Source organism: Platalea leucorodia, assembly GCF_965183815.1.
Source record: "Platalea leucorodia genome assembly, chromosome: 8".
Classification (NCBI taxonomy): Eukaryota; Metazoa; Chordata; class Aves; order Pelecaniformes; family Threskiornithidae; genus Platalea; species Platalea leucorodia.
The window spans coordinates 36,064,493-36,086,443 of NC_138830.1; the positions used below are offsets into that span (position 1 = coordinate 36,064,493).

The 21,951-nt window shown below is 60.5% G+C and overlaps 2 protein-coding genes across 2 annotated transcripts; both read right to left on the reverse strand.

Annotated features, from left to right (window-relative positions):
- Positions 1–414: 414 nt before the first annotated feature.
- On the reverse strand, positions 415–6,196 carry MLKL (mixed lineage kinase domain like pseudokinase). The gene is made up of 11 exons (XM_082319588.1): positions 6,063–6,196; positions 4,813–5,382; positions 4,548–4,661; positions 4,270–4,444; positions 4,064–4,161; positions 3,795–3,930; positions 3,173–3,257; positions 2,581–2,729; positions 2,334–2,383; positions 1,709–1,849; positions 415–565 (listed from the first exon to the last, which is right to left on the reverse strand). The coding sequence occupies exons 2-11, from the start codon at positions 5,267–5,269 to the stop codon at positions 513–515; spliced, it is 1,458 nt and encodes a 485-aa protein (XP_082175714.1). The 5' UTR covers positions 5,270–5,382; positions 6,063–6,196; the 3' UTR covers positions 415–512.
- A 1,214-nt stretch (positions 6,197–7,410) lies between these two features.
- FA2H (fatty acid 2-hydroxylase) lies at positions 7,411–19,548 on the reverse strand (the record flags this gene model as incomplete). Its single annotated transcript, XM_082319230.1, has 7 exons — positions 7,411–7,976; positions 8,802–9,054; positions 9,533–9,705; positions 11,011–11,117; positions 11,227–11,369; positions 13,126–13,221; positions 19,288–19,548. The coding sequence occupies 7 exons, from the start codon at positions 19,546–19,548 to the stop codon at positions 7,897–7,899; spliced, it is 1,113 nt and encodes a 370-aa protein (XP_082175356.1). The 3' UTR covers positions 7,411–7,896.
- Positions 19,549–21,951: the final 2,403 nt, after the last annotated feature.

The following is a 21,951-nucleotide window of genomic DNA, read 5'->3' on the forward strand; positions in this document are numbered from 1 at the left end:
CCATTGGGGGAGCCGCCGCTGCGGCGAAATGAGCGGGAGCTCGAGCGGATTCAAACAGGGGTCGAGGTGGGCGGGGCGTTGCCATGGCGGTGGGGCCCGCCGCGCCCTGAGGGAGCCCTGAGGGAGCCCGGCGCCCGCGCCCCGCGGGCAGCGGCGGGGCTGAGGAGAAGCTGGCCGTGCCGCCTCCCTCCGGTCCCCCCAGCCGCCGGGGCTCCTGCCGGCCTCCCCTTGTGTCCCCTGGGAGCGGCCTTTCGAGGGCAGAGCCTGTGGCAGGGTGCCCTCACCCGCCAGCCGCCTCCGAGACGAAGCCAGGCACGGCCCCTTGGAGAAGCGACATGAAGGTCTCGCATAGAGGAACAAATACACATGTATTGAACGATCAGTCCCTGCGAAGGCAGGGAAGACGGGCGAGCGGCGTGCTTCAGCCTGCAGGAGGAAGGCCCGCTGCTTCCCCTTGGTTTGCTTCCCGAGGCACCTGGCTGCTTTCGGTCACCCAGCCCTGCTTTCCGCAGTTAACTTCCCTGGTTTCTGCTTTTCTCCAGGTCAGACAGCAAGTCCACAATCTCTGCAAAACACAAGGATGTCATTAATCAAACCAGAATAGCTGTTGTAGGCTTTTTTTTTTTTCCTTCCCCTGATGAGAAGATAGCTTTCCCTCACTGATAACAACCAGGACATGAAGTCCCTCTCTCCTCAGGCCAGCGCGACTGGGCGGCCGTTAGTGGGGGACAGCCCCGAGCAGACACCGGTGAGTACAGCCCAAAGCAGCCATGTATACAGAGAGATGCCTGGTAACAGCTGTGAGAAGACATCCTTCCAGCTCAGCACCACACAGGCATGGCTGGGCATTGGCTTAGAGTAATAAAGACATGCTGCACCCTCAGTGCGGCTTTGCCAATGTTTCTGATTATTTTTTTGCTGTTTTCACTTCAGCCGGGGCGATTCCCTGCAGCAGGGTCTGCTGGGGGAGCTGCTGTTGGGAGACGGAGGCACAGAGAGCGTGGCACACAGCAGGAGCTGAGTGGTTTCTTAAGCACAGTCTCCATATCTCTTGCATGGAAACCATCTCCATAGGATGGAGTGGGTGAGTCTGAAGGAAGCTTGCTCCCCTTGGAGAGATAAAATGAGGGAAGAGTACAATCTCTGTGCCTTTAAGCACACCAGAAAGGTTCCTCTATCTTTTCCTGCTGTTCCTGTTAAATCTTCTGATGGAGACCAATTATTTATCTGACCAGACCCAGACCAACTTCAAAGACAGTGAAATCTTCCCCGCCGTGGAGCAATTCCCAAGATTGCAATTTATTGCTCAAAGCTCAAGGCAGGAAATGTTCCTGCACCGTGTTGTGGCTGCTCCTCCAGCTTACAGGATCTGCAGGACCTGAGGCGGGATTAACCCACACACCCCTGCTCCCAGTTGAGCACTTGTCTGAGAGAAAAAGCTTGCTCTTATGTGATGCCAAATGAACAGCCTGGTGAGTATTGTCAAGACATGGATAAATGTTAACTGTGTGAGCCATCACACCACAGGAGAAAGAGAGGTCTAGTATTAGGGGACTCATTAGCATAAGAAGGTAGGTCAAGGAGTGATCCCAAAACACAAAGCCAGACAAATTCATATGGAAAATAAGGGGCAAACTGACTCCAGAAGCAGCTGATTGAGGGATACAAAGGGCCTGTGGAGTGGGGAGCAGGTGTCCTGGACACTTACCCTCAGCAGAAGGGCGTTGGGAAGGGTCAAAGGCCCGGCACTGGTCAATGACTTTTTGCAGGTCTGCAGGACAATCTTCCCCAACAGGGTCCCGGTAATGGCGGTTGCAGATTTTCTCCATGATCTCCTGGGGAGTGCAGCCTAGACAACACACATGCAAACCGGAGTGTCAGGACAGAGCTCTGCTGCCACAGGAGGGTGCTAGGGAGGAAACGCAGTGCAAAGCCATGCCAAGAGCCTTCCTGCAGCCGATGGCATGGAGAAACTAGCAGAGAAGCCACCCAAACTGTGTCTGCAGTGAACCTCCCCATATTTGGCATGACACCATTGTGCTCCAGTGGAGCAAGGAGATGTGTTTATGCCTCAATGCACAGGAACATCAAATAGAGACAAAAATTACTTGCATGTTTGTGGTTTAAGCATGCCGCTGAAATGCTTTACTCTATTGGAGTCCCAGGAGAAGTCATCAAGCTGTCGTGCAGAGCCAGGCACACCAGGCACTGCCACTGGGACCCGCACACCATGGGATGCTCCGGGAAGGAGCAGGGAGCATGCAATGCCAGCAAGCAGCTGCACCAGGCCGTGCAGCTTTTACGCAGGGGATGAGATTCCTGTGATGTCTCACCTTCAAACGGGATTTTGGAGGTCGCAATCTCCCACAGCACGATCCCGAAGCTGGAAGGAGACAAACAAGAGTGTCAGCATTGATCCTACCACCTTCTACTCCTGCCTAATGGAGGGGACTCTTAGGCTATGCCAGCCACAAATGGCTGCTTATGTGTCCGATTAAACCTGGCCTTCTTCCATTGCTCAACAGCTATGCCAGACATCTGCCTGCTTACGGGCATCTCTCCCAGGGGGGACAAACACACCTGTATATTTCACAGGGCCTCTTGTAGGGGTAGTTGATGTCTTTCAGGTTCTCAGGGGCGACATAAGCCAACATAGCGACTCGTTTCCAGTTCTTTGTGACTTTCCTCTTGATGGATGACTCTGTTTCACACAGCTCAAATCCCGACAGCTGATTGAGAGTGAGAGAGAGAGAAGGAGAAATGGTAGAAATGCAGTCTGCAGAAACCTGTGGCACGGCTGAGGACTGCCCCGAGCTGGAGAAAACGGAGCAAGGCACCCTGGGCAGCAAAGGCTGGCATGCAGCCATGTGTGCTGCCTGGCACGTGGCTCTTTCTGCAAGTGAAACCATAGGTGCAGGCAGGTGAATTGCCCTAGCTTCAGCTCATCCCAGGGTGGATGGCTCGGAAACGCTCATTTTGCAGATGATAAAACAGAGATAATGATTAACTGAGATGCTAAGTGTCTAAGGTGACAGAGGAGATGTTATCCTTATGTCTAAGGTGACAGAGAGGTGTTATTCTGGACCATCACAATTCCCTTTGGTGTTGGTGGAGGAAGACATCCACAAAAACATGCAAAACTCCCAAAAGCTTCTCCAAGCGTGGTCCTTACCTTCACACAGTAATCCCCGGCCACCAGGAACTTGCTACTGCAGATGCAGCCATGGAGTCGGGACTTCTCCTCTGTCTGGTGCAACCTGCAGCCGGACAGAACCAAGGGCAACACATGCCGGTGATGGACCCATACGCACCTCGGGGCTCCCTCCTGCTGTGTAGGGGATGGACTGACATGCACCCAGAGAAGCCAGCAGCTCTCTGCCTGTCTTGGTGGACCGACCCTGCCAAGCCAACCTTTCCAGCAGCTGCTGAAAGAGCCACAGTGGGCAAAATAACGATAAGCAGGACCCGTAAGGAGAGCTAGTCATGCTGTAGGGCACTCCTGAAGCTGCCCTATGGGTGTGGGGAAGGGGATTTCTCCCTTCCAGGCCTTTGCAGGCTTGAAGCAAGGGGAGGGGCCTTTGTAGACCCCCTTGCCAGGGGCCAGTGACCAGGGGAGATGGGCTCTCCTGCATCCAAATCCACCACCTACCTCTTCACCAGCCTCCCACAGGAGGCTGTCCCAAGGTGGTGGAAACAGCGTCTAACAGGATACCGCTGCTTCCTGAGAGACACCAGGAAGCTGAGCACAGCTTGTGGATTGTCAGGTGGACTTACTGATTTAGGCAGGAGCTCACCTGTAAAGGCCTCTGGCGGCTCCCAGGGCCATCCGAATGCGGACCTCCCAGGAGAGGTGCCGTTGCTTGGTCAGCACGTCCCGCAGCGTCCCGTGCTTACAGTACTCCATGACAATGGAGAAGCAGGGGCTCCCATCTGCAAGGCAAAACCTTGAGCATCCCACCTTGTGCCACCTCTTGGGAGGGGACCACGACAAACCATCTGCCACCAGCTAGCATCGGGGACAGGCCGGGGAGGGAAAGGTTGACATTAATGCGACACCTCCTACCTTTCTCCTCAATGCAGATCCCGTACATGCGCAGGATGTTTGGAGACTCAAACTTCTTCAGGGTCTGAATCTCCTTCTCGAAGATGTCTCTCACCTTCCTGCAGAAAGGGACAGCATGGTGAGATCCCTGGAACAAGGCATGACATGGTGCTGTGCCACCCTGCCCTCCTGGCTGCCCTGTGTTGCTCCCACCCAGGACAACTCACGCTGGGTCAGTGGTCAGAGGCCTCTTGAAGGTTTTGATGGCAACGGGGTACTTGAGGTACTCGCCCTCGTAGAGGTTGTAGCTCTCGGTGTCCTGCAGGTGTCTGTAGAAGGTGAGGTGGTCCCGCTCAATCTCGGTGATGTCTTCTCTTTTACCAACATTGGCCTTCTTCAAGCCTGCTCCCACCATGCACCGGGAGGGAACGAGGAACATGTTAGGTAGGGCTCGGGGTGAAAGGACACAGTGCACAGGGTGCCTAGAGGTGCAACGCTGACTTACAGTCCATCACGTGCACGATTTTGTTCAGCTCGTTTTGCATCCAGTCTACCTTCCTCTCCATACATTGTCTGTCGATGTAGATCTCCCTGGCTACATCTTCAGGCTCCTCGGTACCTGGGGAGAGAAATGTGCAGGGGTGGGGCCACTGGATGAACGTGCAGGACTGATGCGGTTAGTTTTTCTCGTGGTTTAAATGTCCCTTTGGCTCTTCTGGGCAGCAGCTGGGGAGAGGTGCCAACTGCCGGTCTCAGGGAGAGACACTTACTTGCAATCACCTGGTCCAAGAAAGCCCTGTCGTCCCTCAGGTCCTCAGCGTCCTGCCTGCGACAGGTCTTTGTCTGGAAAGCCTGCAGGAAAGCCTGCTTCTGCTCTGCCTGTAGCAGCAGCGAGAGCCCCTGGGCAATGTCCTCCAGGCTCTCATTCACCCAGACGAACTCCTCGCCAGCACTGTGGGCTCTCAGGAACTTCTGGATCCAGCTGGTCTGGCTGTATTTCATCACCAGCTTCTGGGCTTCCCCCAGTGCCCGGAGCAGCTTCCTCAACAGTTCTTCTTCATGGTGGGAGATGTGCTTCGGCAGCTGAGCCTTGAGGATCCTCACAGGCTCCAGCAGGATCTGGATGCGCTCCACAAGGCGCTGGCACTGGTGCTTACAGCACTTCACCTGCTCGAATTGGGCATGGATGGCCTGGGCCACAGAGAGGACTTTCTCCACAATGTCCATGCTGGCAGCAGAGGGCTTGGCCGCTGGGGACACGGGCTGGCAGCGTCTGGTGGAGGTGAGCCTCGGGCACCACTCAGGGATCGGCTGGATGCGGCTCTTCCACGCCTTCCACCCTAAGGAACAGCCTTAACATCGCACACCACCCTCCAGCTCTCCTATAGCCCCTTGTATCTCCTCTGGCTGCTTTGCTTTCTCTGCTTCACCTGGCACTACAGCCGCTTGTGCAGACCGGAGTGGGCACTCACAAACAGAGACATCGGTAGCGGCAGTATTGGCACATCTCGCTCCGCATTAGCAAGAGATGCTTTGGCTTGATTTATGTAAATTAATTTAGTGTTAGCCATATCCAGAGAGAGCTTACACACAGACCATCAGGGTCAGCAATGACCCAAAGAACAGTGCTCCCTGGCACCGGACCTGCGCCACCCCAGGCTCCTGCCCTCAGACCCTACAATTTTGACCATAAAGATCCATTTTCATTTCTAGCCAACGTCACTCTCTCTGTTATCACCCATCTAATAAAAGCTTTCACACCTTCACAGCCCCGGCGTCCCCGACACCTCCATACTTTCTCCCTGTAGCCCTGTATTGCCTGCTTAAGATTTTAAATCAAACTCTTTCTACGTGCTCAGCATAGGGACGGTCCCTGTTCCCCAGCCCGCATCCAGGCAGCAGGGACAAAAACCTGCCCCAATTGCAGGGAAATTAGCAGCAGCCACCCGTGCCGTTGATGCAGCCAGCACTGAGAGAGGGGTGCCGAGCTTTACCAGCTGGAAATGAGACAGAAACGCACCCAGAAACAAGCTGCAGCCACTCTCTCTTCCTCTTCAGGCTCTCTCCAGCACGGCCCCCAAGGAAGAAGCTTGTCCGCTTGCTAAGAGAATCAGCTGGGTTTATCTGGCCCCACTTCGCTCGCCTCCGCCTCGGCTGTCTCTGCAGACTGGAGTAGCACGGCAGGACGAGTGAGAGTTTATAGGGTGCTCTCCCTGGCCGCAGCTCCTGCGGGCAGCGGAAGGGGCATTGTGCAACCCGCCGCAGCTTCCCAGGCCGCCCCGGCTCCTCGTTCTAAGAAAGCTGCCTGGAGTGGCGGAGGAAGTGGCCGGGTGGGCTGTACCCCCCCCCCCCCCCTTCCCGTGCTGGGTTTTGCCAGCTGGAAGAAGGAATTGCCTGCAGGAAGTACATCAGGAAAAAGGGGATTGGGGGGTGCTGTGCCCCCCATATTGACACTTGCTGCTCTTTTGAGCACCCCAACCCTTTCTGCTGTGCCGTCAGCTCCAGCAAGGCTCACCCAGGGCACCGTAACACCCTCGGCATCAGCTCTGTGCCCCGCTGAGCTTCCCCCACCGGGCACCTGTCCCACACGAAGGATGCTGGTCCTTTAGGACCTTCCACTCCTCTCCCCATCCCTGCAGCCCCAGCAGCCCCCCAGCATCAAAGGAAGTGCTGGAAATGGTGCCTGACCTCTGCCGGCAGTGCAGGAAGCTTTGCGGCTGGCTTCGTCAGAGGGCCAGGCCGATGCTGGGAAATGCGGGGCAGCATGTGATGCTGTTGCCCAACTTCGGAGAAGTGAGCGGTAGCCCCGACCAGCTTCTGCTTACTAAGATCCCGGGGTCACGCAGGTTTGCGGTGTTTTCCCCACTGCAAAGAGCATCTCCCTTGCCACCACCGTGGTTGACAGTACGGCTTTCATCAGCATGGGGAGCCGAGAAAGGTGACTGCAAGGTACTGTGGCACTGAGGGCCATCGGCACCTGGGAAGAGACGCACTGAGGGTGGGAAAATACGGGAGCAGCCCCGATAGATATGTTTGCCAGACCCTTTTTAAAAGGCTTTATTTTTCAAAATATACAGTTTATTTACAATTGTAGTGTCTACAGTTTTACATATAACTTTATTCCAAACCTTTAAATATCCGCAGTAAACATTAGAAAAAAAAAAAAAATCACAGGATCAGCAAAAAAAGGCATCTCATAGCAATTCTGTTCATTGGAGTTTGAGTTTCAAGTAGCCAATGTCTACAAAAAACATGAACTTGATAAATCTGGCAGAGAGATACGAGTGCACTGGTTAGAAAAAGGCAAAATCCAGACCTGCAGGATCCCCACCCCAAGGGCTGCGGGCCAAGAAAACCCTGTGCTGGGATGAGGCCAGGAGAACGACCCAGGATACGGAAGCCCCTCGGCACGAGTTAAGTGATGGGGTTAACTGCAGCATGTTGGGCACCCCGGGGAGGGGGCACCCTGGGAGGGCCAGGGGCTCGGGGGGGCTCCGGCGAGGTGCTAGGGCGGAGGAGGGAGGGCAGCATTGGGCACTTCATCTCTCGGGCAGCAGACCTGCCCACGCATCCGTGGCCTGGAGCGGGAGGGTGGCAAGGAAGGGCCAGGAGCCACCCAGGGAGCCCCTCAACCTCCTCCTCCCCTTTCCCTGCATCCTCACTCCCCCCCATCCTCCTTGGTAGTGCCACAGCTGGACCACAGCGCACCACCGGGATGCTCCGGTGTGGGACCGCCGCTGTGGCGCAGCCCCCGGCAGGGGGCAGGGGCCTGCTGGCCTTGCCGAGGGCTGGGGGAGATGCCAGCCCCAGCCCAGGAGGGATGGAGCCAGCAGCTGGGCGCCACACCGGGGCTGTCAGTCCTCTTTCTCGAAGGTCTCCTCGGGGATGAGCGTCCGGAAGGGGTGATCCCAGAAGCGGGTGCTGATGCCGAAGCCTGCGGGCAGGGGAGAGAGCGCTCAGCCCGCGGCACCACCGTCACCGGGATGCCGCGGGGGACAGGGCGCAGCTCGCTTGGCGTTAACCGAGCTGGTGCCACTGTCGCCGAGATGGGCAGCGGTGGGAGCAGCCGGCACGAGGCGCACGTGGCTGGGATGGGAGGTCACCCAGCTGGGTGCAAAGGTGACAATGGCTGACAGGCACCAGGGCCAGGCGGTCCCTCCAGAGAGGCTGGTGAGGGAGGAGTGCCCATGTTTCTGGGAGGGAGGAAGGCAAAGGGAGGGGGAGGAGGAAGAGCAGAGGGAGCAGAAGGAGCTGGCTGGGTCATGCTAACAGTCCCATGGATGATAGCTTATCAGGATGGGGCGTTTTCTCCTAGGAAACAGGGCAAAGGGCAGGTTGAGCAAGTGCCAGGCTGGGGAAGGTGCGGGGAGGACCCGGGGAACCCCAGGGCCTCACCCTGCGCCCACCAACGCCTGCCGGCAGGAGGAGATGCTGCCCCGGGCGGGGGCGGGCACCCACATCCTGGCGCCGTGGGGGCTCTGCCTCCACCCCGGCATCCCCAGGCGGCACTGGTGCCCGCCGGCGAGATGGACTGCTGCCTTCGCCCCTGCGCCTCGCCATCCTCAACCTGGGGGCTGAGAAACGTGCCTCATGGGGCTGCAGCACCTCGTACGCCGCTTCCCCAGCGGCGCAGTGCTTGGGTTTCCCCATCCCAAATCCCAAATGCCAAATGTTTCAGAGCATCAGCTGCGCACGTGCAGGCAGGCTGGGCTTTCACAGCCCTCATTCCTGCCACCATGCGTGAGAAAGGCAGCGCTACCTGCTTTTTGGTGTTCAAAGTGGTGCTTGACGTGATACGCCTTCAGCCCGTACAGGTAGGTGCCTTTTTTCGGCGAGCCGTAGTGGAGGTAATAGTGCATCATGTCGTAGATGACGTAGCCGCAGAGCCCCCCGACGAACACCGAGAGCCCCAGCACCTCGGGCAGCAGGAGCTGCAGGATGCCGTAGAAGAAGCCGATCACCAGCGAGGCCGGCACGGGAGGGAAGACCAGGCGGGAACTGTCAAAGGGAGACTGGAAGCAGAGAAGGACGGTGGGACAGGCAGCTCCTAGCTCACCCCATGTCCCCAGTGCATCCCTGCCAAGCACTGGGGACGCCCATTTGGGAAAAGCCAACACCAAAGCAGCCCCCAGAAACCCTCCCCAAAAGATGTACCCCGTGGTGAGAGCAGCCGGGCGCCCATGCCAAGGTGGCCAGGCAGCTGGTGGCTTTGGCTGGCAGGTCCCCGAGCTCCACGGGGACGTTTCCTCCAGCGAAGCTAGAGGGAGCCCATGGCTTTTTTGGTGTTCCTCTTGCCCAACTGGAGCTCGCAGGCTTAACTCCAGCTCCTCTGAGCCCGTCTTGCAGCCCTTGCTGGTATTAGGTAAGGGCGCTGCTTGGGGCGAAGACGCCACGAGTCACGTCGAACACGCACAAACAGGCTCTGCCTGAGCAAAGGCCACTGTTCCCACGGCCCGGCGGGTGCCAGCGGAGGCGTAAGCTGCGACTCACCTTGTGATGCTGCCCATGCAGCAAGAAATGCAGGGTGATGAGATAGTAGTTACTAGCGGGTGGCTTCATGTGGAAGACAAAGCGATGGATGAGGTACTCTAGCAGGGACCACAGGAACATCCCCAGGAGGAAGATGAAGGGGAAGTAGTATTTGTGGACGGGGATGGAGTACTCTACACAACGAGACATGCAGCGGTCAGCAGGGCAGGCAATGCAGGGGTGCTCTTATCCATCACCATCCTCCCATCGGCATCCAGATGAAGCTCAGCTCTCCCTCCCTCTCACCTCTCATCCACCTCCTTCCCCAAGCTTCCCCAGGGAGCTACCTTCCCAAGCACCGCTCCAAACCACATTTTCCTCTGATTCCCATTAATTTACACTCTTTACGGAAACAGTCAGCTCCTCACTGCCCCTGCATCCCAGATGCCAATCAGGGCTTGGACACGCACCCCGGGGACAGCCCCATCCTTCCAAAGCTGCTTCACCCACCAGAACAAAGCAGGAGGGACCTTGTCTGCACAGGCAGCGCTCACGACAGTTAAACAGTGTTGCTGGCATTGGTGGTTTTTTTTATTTTTGGGGAAAAAGAATAGGTTTGTTGGGCGCTTTCCCCCGCAGAGCATTTTTGAGCCACCTCCTCCTTTCAGGGCTGGCTGCCAGTTCTGTGTCCTCGCTAGCAGAATTCCGATCCCCCCCAAACCTGTTCATTTTTAGGAAAAAAAAAAAAAAACAAACAAAAAAACCTTGGCAGCAAGGTGCTGAACGCTGCAAGGAGTGGAGGGGGGTGCCGGTGCAGTGGGTGCTCCACCCCACGGCCGGGCACTGCTGGCACCGGGTGGCACCTTGCAAAAAAAATAGGGAACCCAGCAAAAAAAAAAAAAAAAAGCACAACAAAGAAGACAGCCTGCCCCGGCCACGCTTGTTATTCCCGGGGGAGCAGACAGTGGGAGATTCAAGGGCAGGCGCTTCGGGCAAACAAGCCTCACACTGTGCAACACCAGCGGCGCTGAGAGCTGGGTTTGTTCGCCCGCTGCACCGGCATCCAGCCGCGACCCGGGGTGGGCGTCAGCGGGGGGTGGCACACGCCGCAGCGCTGGCGGGGCTCGGTTTTGGGGATGGAGGGAAAGGAGGCAAGAGGGAACGGGCTGCACCCTGGGCCAGCGGGCTCCCTGCCTCCATTGATCCCCCCAGGGGACCGAATTGTGAGAGTAAGAGGAGGGGATGAAGGTGGGCGAGCTCAGGATTTAAAGCAGCGAAGGCGGCTTTGTGCAGGGGACATGCCAGTGGCCGCGGGGACATGCCAGTGGCTGCGGGGACAGGGGCTCACCCGCTGCCCTTGCATGCGGCTCATGGTGAGCATGCATGGAAGGAGGGATGCAGAAGGAATGCAGAGGTCTCCCCCCGCCCATGGCTGTCCTGCCCCTGGACCCAGAGCAGGGGCAGCGAGCCAAGCCAAAAGGCTTTGTTGCTGCTGGTACCTGTGGTGAAGGAGGAGAAGAGCCGGGTGTTGCCCTGGGCGAGGGAGGTGTAGCTGACCCAGCTGAGATAGAGCACCACAGGGGCCCACACCATGAACACCACGTACCTATGGGGTAGAAGGAGATGTCTGAGGGAGCGTCCCAGGGGTGGCGAGCCATCCCCCCCTCCCTGTGGAGGCACCGGCCGGGGCACGGCGCAGACCCCCGGGGGCTCACCATGCCGTCTTGGAGAGGGACTCAAGGAAATCCGAGTGGAAGAGGCGGATGGGCCGATCCACAGGCTGGTGCACCCACTCATCATACTTCTCCCCCAAGTAGCCCACCTGCCACAGCAAGGGCTTCTGCCAGTCCACCAGGTCCTGAGGGAACAGACAGTGGTTGTACCCCGTGGGACCCGCACACCGCCCCGGTACTGGGCACAAAGCTGCGCTGCAGCTGCGGGATTTCAGGCTGCAAACCCCTTCCCATGCCCGACAAGCAGCTGCTTCTTGCTCCAAGCAGCCCTGAGCTCCCCACAAGCACCATTGCAGGGCAGACAAGCAGAGCCAGACACACAGCAGTCCCATCTACCCACAAACACGGGGCTGAGCTCGCCCCCGTGCCACCGGCTACCTGACGGCGGTTCAAGGTGAAGGCAGCTGTACCCAGACCTGGCTCAGCATCAGGCCCTGATAACCGAGGCTCTTTTCCCTCACTGGGAGCTGCCAAGATTAGATAGCGAGCAGCGATACTCCCCGCTCGCTAGCCATGCCAGAGAGCCGCTGGTAGGACACAGAGCCTGTCACCGTGGCATTGCCCTGGCCAAGGGCTGTTCTCCTTGCAGAGAGGACACGCAGGGCGGCCACGGCCATTTGAGCGCTCCGGCAGCAGGGAGCAAAGCAGAAAGGGATGGGGAGCAAGGATACAGGATGGGAATGCAAACGCCAGTCGCTGCTCCAGCACATGGCTGCATTCAGATGGCTGCAAGAGCAAGGAGGGACCCGTGCGGGTGTGCATGTCTGCATGGGATGAAAATAGAGAGACCCAACCGGCAGCACCGCCTTTGCCGCCGCTCAGCATCCCCGGCCGCGTCTTCTGCTGGCCTGGCCAGATAAAGTGGTTTCTCAGTCCCACCCCTGCCCCGGGACAGAAACCGCACTCGCCCGGCTGAGCCCCGGGCCTGGCAGCTCCCCATCGGCTGTCGCATGGCGCCGGTGCGGCAACCCAGCGCCCAGGGCTGTGCCTGCGGTCATTTGGCAGCGGCAGGGGGACGACGGCTCAGCTTGGGGCGTTTCAGGGCAAGAAGCCAAGCTGGCCACGGGCATTTCTGGGGCCCTGCTCCAGGCAGGGACAGATGCAATCAACCAGGAGGGGAAAAAACCCCAGCCCACAGCGGGTGCATGGATGGGGATGGAGACACCCTCCATTGGGGACGTAGGGGAAAAGTTAGAGTAAAAAGGTCACTTTGGGATGGCAGATTCACTTTTAAAGGTGGTCAGCAGCAAAATAGGAAGAGGGGTGGGTGATAGCTGTTCTCCTGCTCAAAAAAAAAAAATCCTTTTGCAAGATAAAAGCACGCTCACTGACTAGCCGGGGCTGTGCAAGGCACGGCGGCCAGATGGTGACGCGAATGGCAGGGACATCCAAAGGCACCTTGGGGACGAACCCCTGCTTCCATGGCATGCTCGGAGAGGAGCAGGCAGGGCAAGGAGCACCCAGCACGCACGGGGATCGCCCTGCCCAGGCCGGGGGATCCCTTAGTGCTCATTATGGGTGCTCAGTCAAGAGGAAAAAATGAAAAAAATAAATAAAGCAAGAAAAAAAAATAAACCAAGCAAGCAAGGTGCAGCTTGGCAGCACGTCCCGCTCAAAGGGCACAGCCGCTGTCAGAGAAAGCCATCTCTGCCCACGCTGCCATGGCAGGAGCCTCCCAGCATGGCCACGCCTGGGCAATAAAGCGCAAGCGATGTCGTCTGCACCAGGAGAAAGGGCAGGAGCAGCCGGACCGGCTCCTTCCCGGCATCCCTCCCTTCCCGGGGTCAGCAGAAAGCCAGTGCTCCTGCGGGGAAAAGGAGACCTGGTCTCCCCCAGGAGCCCTCTGGCAAACACCATGCCGGAGAAACCCCCGGCTCTTACCTTCTCTACGTCCACCGTTTTACAGCGGGGATCCATCTGCGTTGAGGTCTGGGCTGCAGCATCCACCGCCTTCTCATCCACCGTCTCAGGGAGGCTCTAAAAAGAAAAGGAAAACCCTGTGGTGAAAGATGGGTGGCAGATGCAGTTGCAGATGGTGGTGGCCACGCCACCCAGGGGCACGGGCAGAGCTTGCTCCTGCCTGCTAAATAAATAAGGGAAAAAAATCTGATGAATTTAAGTCAGTCAGTTCCTGCAGAGCAGGTTCCTGAGGGATGGGGCTGCCGGCGAGCTGTGCTGCCCTTTGAACCATGCACAGACCATCGCGTGCTCAGGTCTTTTCAGAAACCTCCCCCCAGGCCCGCTCTTCAGGCCACCCCCCTGTGCTGCCAGGAGGGCACTGGGTGCCAGTGCTTGTGCGTTGCAAGGCGGAAGCTCCCGGGCCCTTGGCCAGCGTTTCCCCTTGCAAACGGGCAGTGCCGTAGCGCAGCTCACCTTCCTGCAGACCAGCAGCCTGGCAAGCACCAGCCTGAGCCAGCGCCACTGCCAGCAAAGAGGGGGCATCGCTGGCTTAGTGCTCACAACGCCGGCGCCAGGCTCCCTGCTCCCCACCCCACTGCTCTCCAGCAAAACCCCAGCTTGGCATTTCAGTCCCCAAGGAAGCTGGGCTGCCAGAGCTGGGGAGCGTGGCACAGCTGGTGCCACCACCCTGGCTCCGGGCACAGGGCAGAAAAAATGCAGCAGGAGGGAGCTCGCTCCGGGGAAAAAGGCAAAGTGCCCTTTGCAGGGCAGCGCTGGGCCAGGCATCTTCGCCACAGGCTATGCAAGATGGGGTGGGGGTTTGGTTTTGGCTAGAAAGGGCACGCCGAGGCCCAGGGGACCCGCTGGTGCGGCAGTGGCAGGATGAAGCCCAGGCTGCGGTCCCGCCGCCAGGCTTGGCTGAGAAACAGGAGAAACCTGCCTTGTCTGATGTTTGGAAGCAAATGCATCGCCAGCTGCCAGCACTGGCCTCCTTCTCGTGGTCCTGCCAGCTCCAGAGCTGGCCCTGCCACCGGCGGGGGGCTTGGCGAGGCCACAGCGTGCCTGTGCAAGCCCTGAGCTGGCCATGGCCCTCGGCGGCAGTGCCAGCAGCCTGTCGGCTCCCCAGGTAGGACGTGCCAAACATGCCTTTTCTCCCGCTTTGTCACCTTGAGTTACCCATTAACCCGGCAGCAGGGTACGGCGTGGCCTGGCAGCCCCAGCACAGCAATGCCCGCCGGGGTTTCCAGCTGTGCCCCTTGCAGCGAGGAAAGTTTTTCTCCTGGCAGCCGTGGCACAAGCGGGGGCTCCTCGACGGATGCTCTCTCCGCTGCTCTGAGAGGGATGCGACTCCCTTGAGGGACGTGAGGGCATCGCATCCCTGTTGGGAATAACCGCCCCCCTGCCAGCAGCCACAGGAGGAGCTGGGATGCAGGAGGACTGGAGTCACCTCGCCAGGGCGGGCAGGACTTTACTCCGTGCCACACCGGTGATGCCGCGGCAGGGCCCGGGTGCTGTTTGCCGACAGCGGGCACTCCTTGCCAGCTGGGCTCCCATCCCCTTTCCCAGGCTAGCCAGGTTTCAAGCCTCATCCCACTGGTACAGGAGCTGCGCTACCCAGCCCGGAGGCAGCCCCTCGCCCCAGCGGAGTGGGCAGGGGATATTTCCAGCCAGGCTGGACACGAGCAGGCATCAATTTTAAAGCAGGCAGAGCGTCAGTGCGAGCTGATGCTGTGGACCACCACACCTCCCTCTGCAAGGCTCCCACCACTATTTTCAGCTTTGTATGCTCCGTCCTTCAGCCAGACATCCTGAAACCCTGGGGGAGGTGGGATGCCTTGAAATCCAGCCGAGGATGGTCAAGTTACAGTTTTGCCTCCTCCCCGCAGGTGCTTTGGAAGAAAATTTGGCTTTAAGAGAGAGACGGCTTCTCCATTCCCCGAGAAATGAGTCTGTGCTCTCTACCTCAACGCTTGCACTGCAGCCTCTCCAGCAGCAGGAAGGATGCTTAAGAAAGCCAGGCTGACGCAACACCCCGGCACCTCTCCTCCCCTTTCCGAAATGTCCACACACCTCCAGCTCCCCCGGCCATGGATGCCCAAGCACCACGTTGTGGCCAGAGGCTTCCCCGTCCTCCCAGGTCAGGGAGGCGGATGGAGGGGGCTGGAGATGATGGGTGCCACCAGTGAGATGCCATTACCCTGAGTGCTACGGCAGCTCCCTTCCAGCGCCCAGCCTCTCCTGAGTCACCTCCTCCTCCTCCTCTTCCTCAGCTGGGGAGCAGGAGGAAAGCTCTCCTCTTCTTCACCCTGGGGCTGGCACCGAAAGGACCGGCAGCCATGGCGCAACCAGGGTGTGAGCCGTGCCTGCGTGCCCCGGCTGGCTCCCCAGAGCGGTAGCATGCTCCTGCCTGCCCTGACCGCACAGGGGCTGCATGGGGACTGACCCCCACCAGCACCCAGATCAGCGCTGAGACTTCTGCCTGTCCTCCTCCTCAAAATAAAAGGTGGGTTAGAAGGAGGCTGAGGGGGTCTTTGCAAGCACCAGGCTCTGCCTGTCACCTATGGGTGATGCTGATGCATCTGAGTCGTCCCCAGGCAAACAGGTCCTGCCAGCAAAGATGCGCAAGAGGCCTGATGTAAAGAAGGGAAAGTTAATGCCTATGAAGCGCTGCCTTCCCACGCCGCTGCCTCGGTGAGTGGCAACACTGGGGAGGTGCCAGCTCTCCTGCTGGGAAGCAGCGGGGCCAGACACCCAGGACGCAGTGCAATGTGGTGACCGGGTGACCTGGCATCTGCCTCCGAGCATCCCACTGCCCTGCGTGGGTCAGGTAGGGCTGTGGGGAGCTCGGCGCTGTGCCTGTGCCAGCTACATTGCCCTGGTGCTGCCCGGCATCAGGGCTCATGGTGTTAAAAGAAAAACAAAATGCAGCTGCGATAGGAGCAGGTACAGACAGGAGGGACGGTCCGGCGTGGGGTCCAATGTGCCTGGGACACAGGAAGGAGGAAGAGCTGGAAACCTCCCCCTGGCTCAAATTGGTGATATCCACACGGGACAAGCTGCGTTGGCAATGCGGGCTCAGGCACGTAGCACAAGGACACCCCACGAGGCACGGGGAGCCCAAGTGAGGTCCCTGCCCACGGCGGCATGCTCCCAGCATCACCATGCCACCAGCATCGCGGCTCCCAGGCAGCAGCTGGCAGAGCCCCACGAGGCTGCGTCTCAGCCCATTAAACCCTGGGTGCAGCAAGACTATTAAAAGGAGGTTGAATTTAACTGGTTCTAATGATAACAATAAAAAATAGCTTCTCCTTGTTACAACACCTCCAAATAACATGCGAGTGCCTATGTCCAAGGGAGCTCAGGCTGGGATGGGCGGAGAGCCAGAGCAAGCCCGACACGCAGCAATGGGGGCGAGAGGAAGGGGAGGACACCAGCCCCGAGAGGGACAGGGGATTTGCCGTGACTCATGGCCACATCATGCACCCCAAAGAGGCTGTGATGAAAGTCTCTCATTGCTTAAATTGGAGGGGTAATTAGATGATCCAGCTTCCCTCTAGCAAAGCTGTTAAAATCCACTGTCTAGTTTGGGTAATTATCGCTTCTTGCTTTGATCTCCCCTATAAATTCTGTTTGCATAGATAAAAAGTTTTGGGGGTTAATTTGGCCTTGGCCAAACAGGGCTGGGTGATGCAGAAGAGAGACCTGCAGCTGAAGGATGGAGCCGAGCCGAGCTCCCGAGAGCTGCAGGAGGGGGCACGGAGAGACGTGCCGGGGGGGATGAAGGCTGGCTCTCATCTTCCTCTTCGCCCCTCCTGCATTAACAATTTTTTTTTTCCCCCTTTCGAAAATCCTCGAAGTCCCTAGGCATAAGCAGGGGGGATGCTGGATGCCTGCAGGACCACAGGCTCCTGCGTCCCTCGGCACGGGGATCGTGCAGCCCTGGGACCTCCGAGGGGCAAGGAGAGGCATCGGCAAAGCTGCGGGAGTCCGGAGCCAGACCGGGGCCAGGCAATGCCTCCTTCAAAGGGCTGCTTGGGGTATGCCTGCCCGAAAGCAGCCAAAGCAAGAACCCAAGCGCCACTGAGAGCATCAACTCCTCCCATCTCCCTCCAAAGGGGATTTTTGCGGGGCGGCAAGTCCGGCAGAGCAGCTCACACATCAGGTGCATGCTGGACGCAGCACGGCCAGCCTCACCGTGCAGCTGGAAGCTTTTTCCCCCCTCCCCCCCATGTTACAACCCGGGATGGTTTATCTAGTGCCAGGTAGCGTCTGATCTCCCAGCGCCCCGGCATTATCACGCCGTGTATTTGCATTGGGATGGTGGCAATTCCCCTCGGCGCAGGCTGCGGTATGAGAACTCGTTTGTCCGGTACCTTCCTTCACCCCAACCCGTCGGGCTCGTCACGCCTGCGAGGAGGCGGCAGCAACGAGTGTCCCAACAGAGGAGGTGCCATCACTGGGATCTGGGGAAAGAGCAGGCATCGCACCGAGGCCGAACAAAGCCCCATCTGTGGCGCTGCTGCCGATCGGGGACAAGGCTGTGCCGCGGGGAGGAGAACCAGCGAGTGCAAACAACCAGCTCGGAGGGACCGACCGGTCACTGACCCTGCTGGGATGTCCCAAGGGGAAAGCGGCCACTGGCCCGGCAAAAGGGGCTGGGCCGGGCCCACTGCTCCAGCATCCAGCGCCGGTGAGGGCCAGCAATGGGGGCGGCAGTGCCCGGTGCCACGTTGCCTCCTGGAAGTTCACCCGGCAGCGGTGCTTCCCTGGGGTGTTTTCCCTTCTGCCTGGGCAGCGGCTGAGCGCGGGGCTGGCACGGCGACGGCAGCACTGAGTCACGGCCAGCCTTGCCCCACGCCCAGACAGTTAGGGCGGCGGCCGGGCTCCTCTCCCCAGCGGCGGCCACTCATTGCTGGCAAGCCCCGGCACCCAGCACCCCGGTCCCTGGCCGAGCACTGGCGGTGCCAGGGAGGGTGCCCTGTCCCATCGCCTACCCCGCGACACATGGCCCTGCTAAAGCCAACACCGAGCTGCACGTCCCCATCTCTCACACCCCTTTGGAGACCTCAACACCTCCACACGGTGCTGGCACGCCGGGGTCACCCATGAGCCCTGCCTCCCGTCACAGCCAGGGTGGGATGTCACCATGGGGTGGGACCTCATAGATCCCAGGCTCTGGGGACGTGCCCTTTCACAGGCCCCGAGGAGCCTGCACCCTATGCGCCTCGGGATCCTCTGCACCTCAGGCCCCGCAGACCCCAGTCCCACAGACGCTGACAGCCCCACAGACCTCCCTGGAACCAGTGTGCCCCATGCACCCGGGACCTTTGTACCCTGTACACCTCAGGCACCACCCAGCAGGACCCCGGGAGCCTCAAACACCCCCTGCCCCATACACCCCGCATGCCCCATACACCCCAGACGCTCCACAGCCCGGACCCCGAGCGTCTCGTGCAGCTCCGACCCAACACACACCACGTCCCATACAGCTCAGACCTGCACCTGGGTGCCCTATACACCCTATACGCTATGTGCACCCCAAAGACTCCATGTATGGCTCAGATCCCGTGCAGCCCGGACCCAGGGTGCCCTATAGACCCTGTACGGCTCAGATCCTGCGCAGCCTGGACCCGAGGTGCCCTATAGACACTGTATGGCTCAGATACCGCACAGCCTGGCCCCGGGGTGCCCTATAGACCCTGTACAGCTCAGATCCTGCGCAGCCTGGACCCGAGGTGCCCTATAGACCCTGTACGGCTCAGATCCCGCACAGCTCGGCCCCGGGGTGCTCTATAGACCCTGTACGGCTCAGATCCCGCACAGCTCGGCCCCGGGGTGCTCTATAGACCCTGTACGGCTCAGATCCCGCACAGCTCGGCCCCGGGGTGCTCTATAGACCCTGTACGGCTCAGATCCCGCACAGCTCGGCCCCGGGGTGCTCTATAGACCCTGTACGGCTCAGATCCCGCACAGCTCGGCCCCGGGGTGCCCTATAGACCATGTACGGCTCGGACCCCGCGCACCCTGGACTGGGGGTGCTCTACAGACCCCGCACTGCTCAGATCCTGCACAGCCCGGACCCGGGGTGCCCTATAGACCATGTACGGCTCAGATCCCGCACAGCCCGGCCCCGGGGTGCCGTACCTGCTCCTCGCCGGGCTCCATCTCCCCCACGTAGTACTGCTCCAGCCAGCGGCGGGCGTTGGCCGAGTGCCGGTGGGGCGGCCCGTCCAGCTGGGCGCTCACGTCGGTGCCGGCCCGCCGCCTCAGCAGCTGCTCCCCGCCCGGGTGCAGCCGCACGAAGCCGCTCAGGTCGTAGAGGCGGCGGCGGCAGCGGACGAGGCAGGCGCCCTGCTGGCAGCGCGCCCGCACCTCCGCCGCGCTGAAGGAGCGCGGTGCCGCCATGGCCCCCGCCGGCCCCGCCGCCCTGCCCGTCCCGTCCCGCTGCCCGCTCCGCCGCGCTCTGCCGGCACCTGCTCATCTGCATACATGCATATCCCGACCGGCCACGCCACGCCCCCCTCGCCGCCCGTTGGGTCGCGACGGGGGAGGGGCGGGGTTTGGGGGGGGAGGCCCCGCCCCGCCTCAGGTGCCCCCCTGGGGGGGAATTGAGGAGGTGCGGGGGCACCCTGGGAAGGGTGGTGCCATACGGCACCCCCGGGGGTACCACCCTTCCCAGGGTGCCCCCGCACCTCCCCAGTGGCCAAGGAGCCCCAGCCCCGGGAGAGCGGGGGACCCTGGGGCCATCCGTGTCCCCCCCCCGGGCTGTTTGCAGATTTATTTCACTATTTAATTAAATTTCCCGCATGCAATCACCCTGGGCGGGCGGCACTGCAGCCCCAAACTCTCCTTCAGTGAGTCGCGGGCAAATAAATCGCGATAAGAAGAAAGGAGGGTTTTTTCTCCCCATTTTTTTGGAAAGGCTTCCCTCCAAGCAGACGCTGGGATTGGGCGGGGGGGTGCTTTGGGGTGACACCCTTGAGCACAGGGGCAGGCCACGTGCCGGCAAATTTTGGCGTCGCCGGTCACGCCAGGCCGCAGCCGGTGATTAAGGTGAGGTTTGCCAGCTCAGGAATGGGGAGCCCACCCCGGCCCCCCGGCTTTAGGGCACTGCAGGGGGCCGGCGGGCATGGCATTAAGCGAGGCCTTTAATCAAGATGGATGCCGAACCCGCCATGGTGGCTGGCGTCGGCTCCACCTCCCTGCCCGGCTCCCGGCATCGCCCCGCCACCAGCTTGGGGGCAAAAGTCCCTTTTTTGGGGGGGGATGGGTTAATTTTCCACCCCAATGGGAGCAGCAGGGTTTGGGGGGGGCACATCCCCAGCTGGGGCTGCCGTGGCACATCCTTGGTGCAGAGGGGTCCCACAGAGGGGTTTTTGGGTTGGTGGTCCAAAGCATCCTTTGGGGGCCAGGTGGGGGGGCCGGAGGGTGGAGGAGCCTTGAGAGGCTGCCAGGAGACCCCAAAGGAGGTGCCAGGGGGTGGGATGCCCCGCTCTCCTGGAGGGCTTTCCCAACGCCCTCCGCAGCCTGGGGTGGTGCCGGTCCCGGTGGGTGAGCTCAGCCCCGGCGCAGCCCTCCAGCGCGGCAGGGTGGCTCCCAGGTGGGGATTAAGGTTTTTTGGGCGAGGTGGGGACAGAGGCGGATCCAGGTGAGCCGGGGCGTTCAGCTGGGGGCCGCTCCACCCACATGCCAAACCGGGTGGGCACCCCAGACCTCAGGCGTGCCCGGGGCAGGCGCAATGGCCACCACCCCATGGTGGGGTGCTAGGGGAGGCAGAGGGGACCCCCGGCCACGACCCCACCACACCGTCCCCACCGGCTGTGCCACCTCCCTGCCGCCTTGGCCGGTCCTGCCAGTGGCGTGGGTCCAGGACGTCCTTCGTGGCCCAGCCCTGCCATGGCATCCCGCGGCCGTGGCGGTGGTGGGAGCAGCGGCCCCCAGCCCTTCCCGGTCTATCCCGGCCTCTCCCCGCAGCCGTAGGGGCTGGCGAAACCAGGGAAAGGCATTTCCTTCCCTTCCCTTCCCACCCACGCCTCGATCAGCCCTCGCAGGCAAGGAGGGCGAGGGAGGGCAGGCTGGGCGCCACGGTGATGGCCCAGGAGCTGGGGGGATGCACCTCACGCTTGGGTTTTGGGGTGTCCAGGTCCCTTGGGTACTCTGTGCTGCAAAGGGCCACGCTGGGGGCTCGCTCGTGGTCCCAGCTCAGGGCAGGAAGGGATCTGGCATTCGCCAGCCCTGGGTTCCCCAGCACGGCACAGGGTGCAAAGCTGCTGGGTGCGCCAGTGGGTCTCTGCTCCTGTCCTCTCCCGAGCATGCGGGGTTTGCTGTCCCCAGCTCCACTGCGGCAGGGCTCGGGGACATCAGCGAGCCTGTTGTGAGCTGACACCCCACCTGCCCTCATTCCAGGGTGCTGACGGCTCCCGGGCTGCGTGGTGGGGGCTCTGCCCCCCACGCAAGGGACAGGGGTGTCCCCAGGGTGGACAGGGCGACCCCCAGCTCTGCCACGAGGATGGAGATGGGGGAGCAGGGGGACCCGTCGCCCCCAGGAGCAGGGATGCACCGAGCACTGGTGGCAGGGGGAGAGGGATGGTGCTGGGACCCAGCTGTATGGCAGACGCTGCCGTAACAGCACCAAGTCAGCTGCAGAGGGCTTTGCCGATGGCCACCGGTCCCCACCACAGTCGCCGTGCTGTGCCGGCCCCCGGAGCGAGCAGCATCAGGGAGTGGAGCCAGCTGATGATCAGCCTGACCGAAACGAGAGCAGCCAAATGGTTTTGGCTCATCAGTTCCTGAACTGGTTTACCCACC

Bases quoted from the DNA above. Each gene is read 5' to 3' on its own strand.
- MLKL (XM_082319588.1), bottom strand. From the start codon at position 5,269: ATGGACATTGTGGAGAAAGTCCTCTCTGTGGCCCAGGCCATCCATGCC. The intron at 1,850-2,333 runs GTGAGACATCAC...TGTGTTGTCTAG, and splicing joins CTCCAAAATCCCGTTTGAAG to GCTGCACTCCCCAGGAGATC. The intron at 566-1,708 runs GTAAGTGTCCAG...TGTGTTTTGCAG, and splicing joins CCAACGCCCTTCTGCTGAGG to AGATTGTGGACTTGCTGTCT.